The sequence below is a fragment of the Nestor notabilis genome, unplaced genomic scaffold, assembly GCF_000696875.1.
Source record: "Nestor notabilis isolate BGI_N333 unplaced genomic scaffold, ASM69687v1 scaffold1713, whole genome shotgun sequence".
Classification (NCBI taxonomy): domain Eukaryota; kingdom Metazoa; phylum Chordata; class Aves; order Psittaciformes; family Psittacidae; genus Nestor; species Nestor notabilis.
In genome coordinates this window covers 1-13,533 of record NW_009921290.1, presented here as the reverse complement: position 1 = coordinate 13,533, position 13,533 = coordinate 1, and the positions used below count along the sequence as shown (strand labels likewise).

General features: G+C 44.1%; 1 protein-coding gene across 1 annotated transcript in view; it reads right to left on the bottom strand.

Moving 5' to 3' along the window:
* PPM1H (protein phosphatase, Mg2+/Mn2+ dependent, 1H) overlaps window positions 1-13,448 on the bottom strand; it is a 129,616-nt gene extending 116,168 nt beyond the window's left edge. Inside the window, exon 1 of the mRNA XM_010011074.1 lies at window positions 13,324-13,448. Within this exon, the coding sequence (XP_010009376.1) occupies window positions 13,324-13,448 (125 nt within the window). The remainder of the gene's footprint in view (window positions 1-13,323) is intronic.
* Window positions 13,449-13,533: the final 85 nt, after the last annotated feature.

The following is a 13,533-nucleotide window of genomic DNA, read 5'->3' as shown; positions in this document are numbered from 1 at the left end:
TAAGGCCAACATGGGAGATGAAAGTGAACAATGGTGGTTTTGGGGGAATTTGCTCATACTTTGCGGTCTCTAGGGGACCTGAACAAACACCCCTGTTACAGCTTAGGCCATGCATCCCTTCCAGCAGCGCCTGTGCACTCCCTCCCTTCCCTGGAACTCTCAGACAACCGCCACAGGGACCTCCCAGCCAGGGTGCTGATTGCACCACCATCATGCTGGCGAGAAAGGCCACAAGAGGAAGGGGAACCTGATAGGAAGATGAGGGGAAGCCTCCATTCACACAGCTTCTCTAAATGGCAGTATCTCAAGTTTGCTGCTCAAACAAAGAAGCAACAAGTTCAGTCCTCAGACCTCAACCCTCTCCAGAGCCATTCACTCCAGAGGGTTCAGGCAACATTTGACTCAAGTCTAGGCATCTTTATTTGCAGTTTCTCCAGAAAATGAACAAGATGCAAGCAAGGTATTTTTCTGCCTTCTCCCTCCTTTCCCCTGGAAACAGAGAACAGGCTGAACCTTTGAGGCCAACACTTCCTCCTCCCCAAACAGGGGCCATAGGGAGCACCAAACCTTGGAACAAAACTGATCACCTATGAGCAAGTGATGGCATTGAGAGACCTTGATCTCAGGCTGCACTCTATCTTTCATACAAGAAGAAGATACTGTTCATCCCCAAAGCGGCGTCCTGTTTGTGTTCATGCACAGGAGCAGGCCACAGTGCGTTTCATTCCTGTTAAAGAGGGTCCTGCCTCGGCCCCTCTCCAGCAGCATTTCTAACACTTCACATCAGCACTTCCACACAAGTTAAGTGTTTTCGTTCCCTTAGCACTACAAGGAAAAACGAATGCCTCAACGGGGAAAGAAGTCCCCTGATCATTCACTTCAGGTAGAAACTGTGGCTTTTATTAGAGACAGCTCTGTCCCCAGTCCACATCAAACCAACCACACTGTCGTGGTTCAAGCCCAGCCGGCAACTTGGAACCACGCAGCCGCTCGCTCACTCCCCCCCCTTTCCCTCCTCCCCCTGCTCCCGGAGGGATGGGGAAGAGAATCGAAGGAATGTAACTCCCACGGGTTGATATAACAGCACTCCAGTAACTAAGGTATAATACAAACCACTACTGCTACCAATAATAATGATAAGAGGAATAACAAGGGAAAAGGACACAACGGCTCACCCCCCGCCGACCGATACCCAGCCCGACCCGAGCAGTGATCTGGCCTTCCGGGTAACTCCCCCCACTTTCTACACTGGGCATGACGTGCTGTGGTATGGAATACCCCTTTGGCCAGTTTGGGTCAGGTGTCCTGCCTCTGCTTCCTCCTGGCTTCCCCTCCTCTCTGGCAAAGCATGAGACTGAGAAAGTCCTTGGTCAGAGTAAACATTACTCAGCAACAACTAAAAGCATCGGTGTTATCAGTGTTGTTCCCAGGCTGAAAGTCAAAAAAACACAGCACTGCACCAGCTACTAAGAAGGAGAAAAAATGACTGCTGTAGCTGAACCCAGGACACACACCACCAGTTTCAGCAGCAGCAGCAACATATCGGCAAATAACAAGTTCCCAACGCAAACCTTTGGGCCAGAAAGCCCTGAAGAGCAATTTGCAGAGTATGCATAAGATGTTGCCTGCCTTTGTTTATACATATACCTAGATACCTGAAAGGATTATGGTCATTTTGCATTTCCATTTCCATGATCTTGGTTTCGGATGTCTAAATTATGCTGTGCAACAGAAACTAGAAACTCACTGCCAGCTATGAGGGTTTTCTTTTCTCTTGCTTCCAGTGTTCTTGCAGACAAACGAGCTGAGTACTAAAATAATTCCCCATCCCCTCCATCCCCCCCTACACAGAACTAGCTTACGATTTAAGAATCAGACACTTTTCTAAAACCAAGCAAGAATGGGATTACAGCTAATCACATTAGCCTATAACTTTTTTTCCCCTCTAAAAGAGGGATTAAAGGCAGAGATGGGGAACTTCCCACATTCCCACACACCAGCTGCATTCTTCCAGACTAGGCTTGCTGAACAGCTAATAGAATTACCATCCACAGACCTAGGATTTTCAGGGATTACTCTGGAGAGGTTGCTTAAGGAACAAACTGGGCTGTAATTCCTAGCTTTGCACTACTGGAGAGGGACAGAGCGACCTTAAAATGACATTGAGAAGTACACCAGAGGGAGTCCCAGGCTGAAGAAGTTATCTGCATTTTGCAAGGGCTATGGAGACACTGATCTTAATTAAATTTATTGATAAGAATAAATAAATGAACTGAAAGTACAGGAGTGTAGATGTGATTAACAAGAGAGGTGACAAGGTAAGGGAGAGGGAATCACCCTCCAAGTCTGATGCTGACATAGCTTTTTTTAAAAAATTAAAGATATCAGTAAGTTTTAATGTCTTGCCAATTCCTGCATTATGGTTCAGAGCATATGTGACTGATTTAAGTTCTCACCTTCAAATGACACATGGAAATGGCTGTAGAACAATTGCTTTTTGCGCAGAGAATAGGAGGAAGACAAGAAAGAAAAAATTCTGTTTACATTCTGCAAAATGGAAATCACTCATTTCACATCAACTACCCACAAAACTAAGACCTATGGGATGATATAAAGTTAGCTTTATGAACAGTATTTTCCATTTCTAAATACCTAACCAAATACCTGCACCTAAAGACATACTCCATCCCCAGCAGCACCACGCATGCAATACAAATCACTATATGACTCTTAAAATTTCTTAAGGATAAACATTGCAAGCTTGAACTTAGATCAAGTCCTTGGAAAGAAATGGGAAAAAAAACTGCAAACAATTTTTATTTCCTTTTTCAGTCAAGACACCTACGAATCAGTTCAGTAAAGAGGAAGAAGAAGTAATTCAAATAAATCTGATTTCTACTCATGAAACAAAGACCCTTAATACAGATTTGGAAGAAAAAGCACTTTCTCCAAATGCTTTCGAAACTCAGCAACTTAAGGAACCCAGCTTTCCTGTGTGATGCATGTGCAGGAAAAATAAGAAAATCCAAGACACGCACTCAGCCTGCCAAGGCACTTGCACAGATGTGGAGCCATGGAATTTACAGCAGGGGAAAGGGACACAGGAAGAGGCACTGAGCTCCCCAGAGGGCCACTGAAACCAACAGAGGTACAACGCTTTGCATTCCTGGGTATGAGCGGAGCTGCTCAGCTGCTTTGTGAGCCCAGTCATCAAGGCAGGGATGCGGTGGGTTTTACATGGTGGCTCTCACCCCTGAAACGGATCATCCAACACAATCCTGAACCCACTGCAGAGGAACCTGCTCTCAGTTATAACGCTTGGGACTGAAGTGATTTTCAGAGGCAATCTTCCGAGCCAGAAAGTAAAAGAAGGTTTTCTTCCCACTATTAAAAGTCTCCCGGCTTTTTGCCTTCTCCTCCTCATATACAGGCAGCATGGATTATGAATCAAAAAGCCATCAACCAGGGATGAAAAGTCACTTCCTTCAAGAAAGAAAGGGAAAATATAACAATAATGATAATGATGATGATAATCATCATCGTCATCAGCAACTTTGGGCAACTTCTTTTTCCAGCACTAACCTCCATTTCATTCAAACTGTTTCAAGACCTAACAAAACCCATCTGAAATCAAAGCAGCAATACCTATGATATTTTCTTAGCCTTCCAAGAGCTGTATCTTTAAACATCACGCCTGAACAAAAGGTCAAAACCCTGCCCAGGTAGTTTGCCATGGAAAGGATCCTGTTTTACCCCAGGGAACGGTATCAAGTGTTTCGTAGCTGGGTAAAAGGCTGAAAAGTGCCATTTCAGAAGGAACTGCAGGATAAGAGCTCACAGCACATCTGTCCACACAGTGACCTGCCAAATCTGGAAAATACAGAGACCATTAAAGAACAGCAGGTGACTTTGTTTGTTTGTTTTCTTTGGAAGACTTCTCCACAAAAAGGACCATAGTTGAAGTTGTAAGAGCTGAAGACCCCTCCTCAGTCTCACCTCCAACATAAGACTCCACTAAGGACCAGACTGTTAGTTCTAACTGACAGGTATTTTACGGCACTATAAACATGTGCTACGCATCATCTGTTTTCTGAGGAGGTCTCTAACACATATCTAAAGACAGACAAATCACCTTGGCCTGAATGAATCTATGTTGGCCAAAAAAACCCAAAAACCGAAAGATCCACTGGAGCTGGATCACTTTTGCCTCTCTGCAGGGACTTTGTAGAGTAGAAGTTATCACAGCAGGCCATAAAGGACAGAGGAACAAATCAGGGAACTTCAGAAGGAGGGAGTAGAGGGGAGTTAAAAATCTCATCTCTGTCAGTACCTTTAAGCAATGGGGCAGATACACAGACAGCACAGCACAAAGGGTGCTTAGCTATGGGACCGGGAGATTCAATAGAAGAGGAATTTAACTGGGAAGATTTTGTAAAGAGAACGATGCCTACGAAAGGATAGCTAGACAATCTCACAGACTTATAACACCAGTCCAAGGACACTTTGCCGCAGGATTTCTGAAGCAGTAGTATGCAGGACATCAGAGCACGATCCTCAAAACCACCTCAAGCTAACACCCAAACAGCACATGCTCCTCTTCCACTCCAACTCAAACATATGTTGTTGTGTCATTCCCCCTTCCCCGCCAAAAAAAAAGCTTCAATTGTTTATGGTGCAAAATAAAAGTAGCAAAAGATGCAATCAAAGCTCAATCTGTTTCTTTCCTTATTGTAGGAGAAAACCACCATGGAAAGCATACAAGCAATGGTATATGGTTTTCCACCCCTTCCCCTACCCCTCTCTCCCTGAAGTCAGGCAAAGCTGACTACTATGAATCATGGTATCAGTGTCACTATCACTGCCTGCAAAGGAGCCTGAACAGCATCAAAACCAATCATTCAAGGTTGACCACACCTTCTGGTAGCACTTCAAAAAGAAGAGAGGGGGAAAAAAAGAGATTGGAAATTGTTATTCACCTTTCAGACACAGCCACCACCAGGAGTCAGGACCTGCTTTCATGAGAAGGAAAGGTGCAGAGCCTACAGGATCTGACGTTGTTCCTTCTCCAGCAGAGTTAAAACCAGCTTGGCATTATGACAAATGAAACTGATAGACAGACAGACGTCCCCACACCAGAGTGGAGAGGGGCTGGCATAATGCTCCTCTTTTTCATCTTGGGGACCAGACCCATTCCACTCCTGCTCCTCTTGGGGATGGGGACCATTCAGAAGCATTGCCATGGCCATCAAGACCAGGGCCACACAAGAGTCAGGTGATTGTGCAACAATTTGTATCAAAGAAAAGAAAGAGAAGGAAATGAATTGAAGCTAAACACAGATGATTATCACTGAGGCGAACAACACTGACACCTTACCATTATAATTCTTTCCTCTTTAAAAATACACACTTTCACAGTTCTGTCAAGCCAGAGGGTCTCCGAGGACACAGTAATGCCCATACCCCTGTACCTCAGCAGCCCTGGACTCCCACAGAAGATTCTCTTCCCTTTAAGCCTCACCATGATGAATACAGACCCCAAACGAGTTAAGCTCTAGGTTTGCCACCCTGCTTCATGCCAGAAAAGCCTGCCTGCCACAGCACACTGACAACCTCTTCTTATTTAAGTTTCAAGGGTTTTTAATCCACATGAGTGCTAAGTCACATAAAGGGTCCATATTTTGGTGTTGCCCAAGTATGTATTGCCTACACTCCCTCCTGCTCCATTGACTGCACGTGCCAATGTTCGCTCCCTCAACTTGGAGTTGTTTTTCTCCTTCCCCTCCTCAGACCCCAGCATTTAAAACATGCTATGATCAAGACCAAGAGATGTCCCTTAGACTGGCCATTCCCCAGCACAGCTCCCCCCCCAGAGAAATACTGGGTGTGGTATTTCTTTAGAGAATACTAATCTCTGTGGTCAAACACTTGCCTTATGTACAGTACCGGGAGGAGAAATCATAGCTGCTTCCAGCCATTTTATGAGCTTCATCTGTTGAACAGCTCAAACAGCATCAACCATTTAGCACCCTGCCACTTATAACCACAAGTACCACTGGCAGCCAATGGCAAGTGTGCTGCTGGACGGGGGAGCTGGGCAGGAGGTTCTAGTGGTGAAGGTGGCCAAATGACTGCAGTGGACCTGCTGGCCACCTCCTATGTGCTTGAATCTCTGTAATTACCATTTAATTACAACTCCCAGCCCATGTCTGTTGGATTTGGGGGATACAGGGGCTTGACACAAGCTGTTAATTCTCTCACCAACTGTGCTCAGTATTTTGCACTCTGAGCCCTTGAAACCATGACCCCTTCTACTCTACCTAACCACTCTGGGTAATACCGTGTATTCTAGCTGATCACCCCAAACATGTACCCTACTAGGTAAATGTAATTGGCCAAATGGGAACCAAGTCTTACAAGTCACCAATTAAAAGACAACAAAAGGCATGATTAATACCCAGCTGCTAATGCCCAGTAGAACCTCTTGCATTTTAGAGCAGCAAGTTCAATCAGAACAGAAATAGAAAAGGAAGAGGTTAAAAATCCAGGGTAGATGTGATCCAGGAGCCTCAGTCTCCCCGCACAAACACTGCACCAGCACACACACAGCACCTATTGTTACTCCATCCCCATGCCACACTCTACTTACTGTGTCTCCTCTGCCCAAATCCACCCAAAGACATCTCCCTCCATTCATTAACAGTGCCCCCCTACTCCAAGTCTTATTCAGGATGCAGCTCAACACAGAGCTGACTTAAGCTGTCCCTAAACCCACAAACTGTATTTCTTCCTTGCATGATACATGGACCCCACCGCAGGAACGTTCTGTGCTTTGCAGCACTGCTTCCTTTCAAGGTCGAGCTGAGCATGTTTCATTTGATCACATTCACTGGCTTAAAGCAGTTCACCCTGAGGGGCACAGCCCTGCCAGATTACATGGCAACTGCTAAGCCGTTCCCATTTACATCCTTCCCCAGTGATGCAGCTGCATCTAAGACAAATGAACAAAGCTGGAGAGCTTGCAGATAACATCTGCCAACTGCCACCAGCGCCAAGGCAGAAGGGGCAAAGGAAGGCTGCCTGGAAGGACACAGTCACCCTCCAGTTTGAGAAGCCAGGATCACACTCAAGCAAGCTTTTCAGAAACTCATGAAACAGCACTAGCCTTAAGCCTCTGAGGAACTAGCAATACACAACAGCTTAGAGGGATGAATTTCATACTTACCGTGTTAGGGACCATGTGTGCAACTCCCACTACATTAAAAATACCAGAGTACGTGATTTACCTGTCTCCCCTCCCCCTTTTCTCCTTTTACCCCCATTAGTTCTAAGAAATCAGAGACCACCCAGGAAAAGCCAAGCACACAATGGCAGGAAAACCAACTGTGTTGTCCAACCACAGAACCTTAAAACTCAAGATTCATTCCCTGTATTTGTATCAAACCTCTTACCAAAGCTTATCCTCACTGCCTCGGCTTCTTCACCTGAAGAACCAGAACATTGACACACGTACGTTTTTCTCCAAGGTTATTCCAAGATTACTATTTGCAAGACAGTTGGCAGATTAGAGGCATTAAATAAATATTACATGCTATAGTATAAGCTCTTACACAAGGAAAGGGATTTCTGAAGCTCTTAAAACTATCATGAGGTTTCTACAGGCAGTTTTATATGAGCCCAGGCTTAAACAAGAGTCTGACAATGTGTATTAAAGTTAACATTATGCATAGAATAATAATTCTCACACAGGAAGAATGTTTAGTTGTCTTTGGGTACACGTATGGGATTTAGCTCATTCATCAAGTCCTACTCTAGTCCATGCTCTGAACTACAGGAAGAATAAAGAAACATAATTTTATCCAGACAAAGAGAAGTGTAAACTTTTTTTTTTTAAGTTTTAAAAGGAAAGTAATTAATTATTTCTGTGTACTTAACCTGACAAGACAGCCAACCAAACCAGATTAAAACAAACAAAAATGGTATTCCTTTTTGCAGGCATACCTTCCTTCTGAAATCTGTACCAAACAGAACGCATGCAAGAAATGTGTTTACCAATGGGTTATGAGTCATTCTCCCAGCTGACGGCTAGAAAGACTGGCTCCCAAAAATGAGAATGTAACTTTCAATTCATAGGAGCACAACTGTGCTGCTGCCTCCTGTTAATGGGAGGCAGTGGGGATTAGAATAAGCCATCAGTAGTTGCAAACTCTACACTGTCCTCCGACACCATCATATTGCCCAATCCAATACAAGCTATTTCTGCACTTGGTATACCTCATCTCACAGTTACCTTTCACCTGCTTCAGATTGTTATTCCAGCACCTAACATTTGTGTAAACAGTTTGGTACTTCTGTGTTATCTTAACTTGCAGAATCTACAGATTTTATATTGATTGTGCCAACATAAGATTTGTGATCACTGAAAAAAGATGGAAATTATTTTAATAAAAACCTCCAGTCAATTCTCACATATATTCATCTCCTACAAGCTAAGAAATACAGCATGAGAAAATATGACGCAACATCATCAGCCTTACAAAACAACCAGTACTTGGAGTAGAAAAGAAAACCCTCCATAAGCTTCCCCCCCATTTCATTTGGAAAAACATGCCACTGTAATAATGCTGTAGAAGGACACAGTCATCATACTTCACCTACAACTCTGCATTCATTATGGGTCAGTAGTCACCACACCACAGAGAAAACTTAATTGCTACTGCAGGCCTGCAGAGCAGAGAAATCACAGTATCTCTGAAATGTAACATAATGGAAAAAGAGCCTGAACTTTGCATCTCATCAAATGAAAAGCACCGCTGGGATAATAAATTGACTTTATAAGCCAAAGAACATACACACCACAAAAGTTGAGTTTCTGGCTACCTATTGTAACTTGCAACTGCAAAGTAACTGAAGTGTCATTTAGAAATCTTTTAAAAATTAATTAAAAAAGACAAGCAAAACTGTCCTTTGCATAAGGCCACAGACAACATAAAACTGAGACTTTCCCCATTTCCCTTAGGTGTATTGAATAGTACCTTTTGATACTGTCCAAAGAGATGGCAAAAAGGTAAGTGTAAAGAGAGGAAAGCACGCGATACAGAAGCAGCTAGCTATGGTCCCATCCCCTGGATTCATACATTTAGGAAAGCAATTATAGTACTGAATTCTGGACTACCAGGAATACACATTCAAAATAGATGGAAAACTTGTTTTTCCACCACAAGATGCTATTCAATTGCATTTTCCCTGCAACTCCACCAGCACAAGCAGCAGGCTAGTCCTTGTCATTTGCAAATTTAGCATCTATTTTTTCATGCCATATGTAGGGAATTCAACCAGGACAGGAAGGCTCTGCTCCCTGTTCACCCTCTACCTCCAGAGAGGGGGAACAAGATGAAGCAAAAGAGCTAAAGGTGAAAAGTAACATTCTGGGCAGACTCCAGATGCAGGTGAATCCCATCCAAGTCATTACATGTTACATACTCATCTATGCTATTGCCTCTACGTTCAGACTTCAATGCAGGGGCTGAGGACAGCTCAGCAGAAGCTCTGCAGGGAAGAGGCTGTAACACACCGAAAGCAGCACGGAGAAGAAATTCCCCTCCCAGTAATAACTGGGCAATCCAAGCAGAAGTTCAGAAGACAGCTCGCGGCTCAGACAGGGAAAGGTCTGGAAGAGCCCCGTGGCCTTGGGAGCACAGCTGCCTGCAGAGGGGAGGAAGGGTACTGAGTAAATAAAGTGTCAGGCAGGAGCCTCCTCTCACCCCCCTTACTCAAATAAATCGTTTAACTTTTCAGAGAGCAGCAAATCTCCTTACCCCTCTGGATTAAAGGCAGACTTAGAGGAATGTTTGTTAACAGACTGCCCTCTCCCTGGGTCATTCCTGATGCACATCAGCTAACCACACTGAGTAAAACCACAATATGGATGCCCTTGATTAAAAAGGAAAAGTTTATTTCTAAATGAAATTGTCTAAAGACAATTAAAAAGCTTGATGGATGTGGGATACAATTCTCATTTTGCTTCTCAGGAAGGTTTGGTGACCATTAGACAAGTGTCTGTAGTGCAAGAGTATCTGTTTAAAACATCTACTGGCCGTTGGCCATCCTATAGTATGAGGTGAATTGAAATCCAAGGTCTCAGGTCTCTCATGCAAGGAGGAAGACAGCAGGACAGTTGTTTCAGAAGACAGTTTTCAGGCTGCTCTCAAACTAAGGAAAGCTGAGTCCTTATGGGATTCCCACTGAAATTTCAGGAAGCAATGATGTTTTATCCCAGCACCAAGTATGTTTTTGAAGATTTCATTTGCCTGCCTACATGCTTCGCATAATGATCACACTATTAAAAGAGGGGAAGCTAATAGTAAAAAATAAAGGCTAATTTACATTTCACTGCATAATACCACAGAGATAAGTAGGTAATTTTAAAAATAAGTTAAAATATATGACACAGATGAGCAATATTGCAAAAATACCCATTACAAAGAAGTTCAGTACAAGAGAAGCAAGAAAAAGGGGAGGAGAAGTGCTTGTTCCAGGGGAACAAGTCAGATGAACAGGCACATGCCACAGATGCTAAAGAGAAGAAACAGTCAGCAGGGTGGGCTCCTTTATCACCCTCTAAGTTAGCAAGAAATCTGTTCTCAGGAATCAAAGGAATGAAAGGTTGCCCCTGAAAAAACCCACATATTTTGTGGACTCACACTGCTTTAGTCCTGCATGGGAACCAGGTATAACCCCAAACTGCCTTCTCCAGCTGAAACAGCAACATGATAACATCAAGGAGCTCTGGTATCATCCATAAACTGATACGTTTTACAACTAAAGAACATGAACATTGCAAACACTTTCCTGGGCCAAAGCCTCTGGGCGATCCGTTCTCAGCGCCAAAATTTCTTCTTAGAGACAGTGAGACAGATGCTGGTGCTGGGCACAGAGCACAAATTTACTGACTCAAACCCCGCTGTGCGAATGGCCCATGACATCTGGGCAGACTCAATAAAAGTGGCACATACTTCCCCTTATATCTCCTGAGCAAAATCCCCGCCTTCTAAGTCTACAATAAACCCCTCCTTACCTTTAAGGAGCAAAAATCTCAGTGGCCAAAGGCATCCCTGCCAACAAAACACTTTTGTTGATTTGCTAAAACATGAAGACATGGGAAAGGCAATAACTCAGGGAAGCTGGACCTTTCAGCACTGCAGGTACGGCACAGATTTTCTGATTCCTTCATTCCAAAGCAGACTAGTAAAACGTGAGTTAAATGGCTGACTTTTGTGTTGGGTCACAAACGCCTAGTGAGGACACCAAACTTCCTCCTAACATTCTTGCAAGTGCTCACTTGTACTGTAACAAAAGGCCAACATTACTCTGACAGTTTCCTTTATAGATGCTAACACAATGCTAAATAATAGCATAAAAATACTTCAGCCCCTGCTTTCCCCCAAAGCAAACAAACTTCAGAATATATATAACAGTAATTTGGCCTTCCTGGTATTTTCCATTTCTTTCCTCTTTATAAATCAAATGTGTTCCAAAAGGAAAATAGATATTTTGAATGTATACCTCCAAGCAAGTCTCTCAATTATTTTCAGAAAGTCTGGGTAATAGCTCTGTAGGAGTAAAAAATAAAAAAGGAAAAATAATTAATATTTGCAAACCCTGGGTTTGTCCTTACTTCATTATTAATTAATGGCTGCCACACTGCTTTGCGTTTGGAGGACAGCGCAATTTTGGTAGCACTACTTTCCTCTTTGCTTCTATGCAGCAAGCATTTTGACATCTTCTGGTTACAACCAGACCCCATTTTGGAAGATTACATAGATGTTTCTCGGAAGAACCTGGTAACATGTTCACTAGTTCTGTCTCTAAGGAGTACCAAGCTCTGCTTCACCAGTGCTAGAACCAGTAACTGCACTAGAAGGGGATGAGACAAATGAAAACAAAACCAACCCCCCCAAAACCAAACCCAAAGATAAAGCAAAAGGCCGACGTTTCTTCACATAGATAACAATAGGAACTGAGAAAGCCAGTGACTTTTTCATGCCTCCCAATTAACCGAACTGCCCAAAGCTTGGAAGAGTAACAAGTATATGAAAACAATCCTGGTGTGTTCTTCTCTTTTCATGATCACCATGGCCATTCATCTCCAAACACTCCCTCACAGACGGTTTCATCCACAGGGTCGACCTGGGCATTTCCTTTCTGGCACACACATTTTTGTTCCCCAACCGTCTCAAGCAAAGCTTGTGGGCAGCAGTATGTGCATACCTGGGAGCCAGAGAACCTCCCTTCCACTTTGTCACAACTTGCAATTACAGTTACTTGCTGAAAGCCACAGCACCTCACATAAGACAAAAATAGCAGCACTTACTTGCTTTGGTAAAGAATTGCTTTTTAAGGGATCATTATAGTAGCAGAACAATTAGAGCTTACTTTTAAACATTTATACTTATAGTTCCTGGGGAATTTGCTCAGTAGTCTGTTCAATTCTTTAATAATCTGAGGAGAACAATCCAATTTAAAATTCTTCAAATCTCTCTTCCCATTTCAATGTCCCAAATGATGTAACAACCTCTTAAATAAAGTTAGTGATTGCTCATTAACAATACAAAGCCTTCACCGTAGTTTCTGCAGTAGCTTTGTTGGGAATTCATGTATGCCTGAAAAGACTGCACTTTGTTTTGTACCTTTGGAAGAGCTAGTGCAATTTCTGTAACCTACGAGTTGGTAGAGCAACATGGATGGCCAGATCTGCTCAAGACTTAGACATTGGCAGAGAGAAACCAAATACTGATTCCTGCTCTCAATATCAAAGAAAACAACGTGTCTACTGATACAGGAATCAAGTGCAAGGACATGCCTTGCCTCCGCAGCTACTCTGCTGCCAGCAGGAAGAGGATCTGCATACAAACAAACACTGCCCTTTGCCTGGCTGGTATTTAAGGCACTGCATGCAATCATTTAGTTTGATTGCACTCAAGGCTACAACCCGGTCCCGACCAGACATCCTCTAAAGTAAACGGTATGACATGAGTGAGTCAGGGCAACAAACCTCTGGGAAAGCCCAGTTTGGGGGTCAGCCTATGGATTTTTCTTTCAGTTTGGAGCTCGCGTTTCTCAAGTGTCTCCCCAAACTGGAGAGCACAAGCACTCAGCCACCATGAGCGAGCACAACGGCTTCCACCAGGTCACCAGGAAAGTGCCCCAAACCCCACACGTTCCACCGCTTCTGGGCGGCAGGAAACGGTTACACACGCACAAACCAAGCCGGGTTTCCTATCAATGGCCTTTTTCATTCCCACGTCACGAACCGGCGGGGTTCACCCCATCCTTGGCCCCAGCGACCCGAAGCCGTCACTGCGGGTGGAGGAGCTCCGGTGCTGCCCGTTTGCCATCCTTCGCCGGTCGGGTACCCGCGGGGATTCGCAAGGGCAGTTGGCCGTTTGCATCCTCGGCCTCCCAGAGACGAGATACCCAGGTGCAGAGCTACGGCCGGGGTCGGGCACATGGGGCCGCAGACACCGCTTGCCCCGT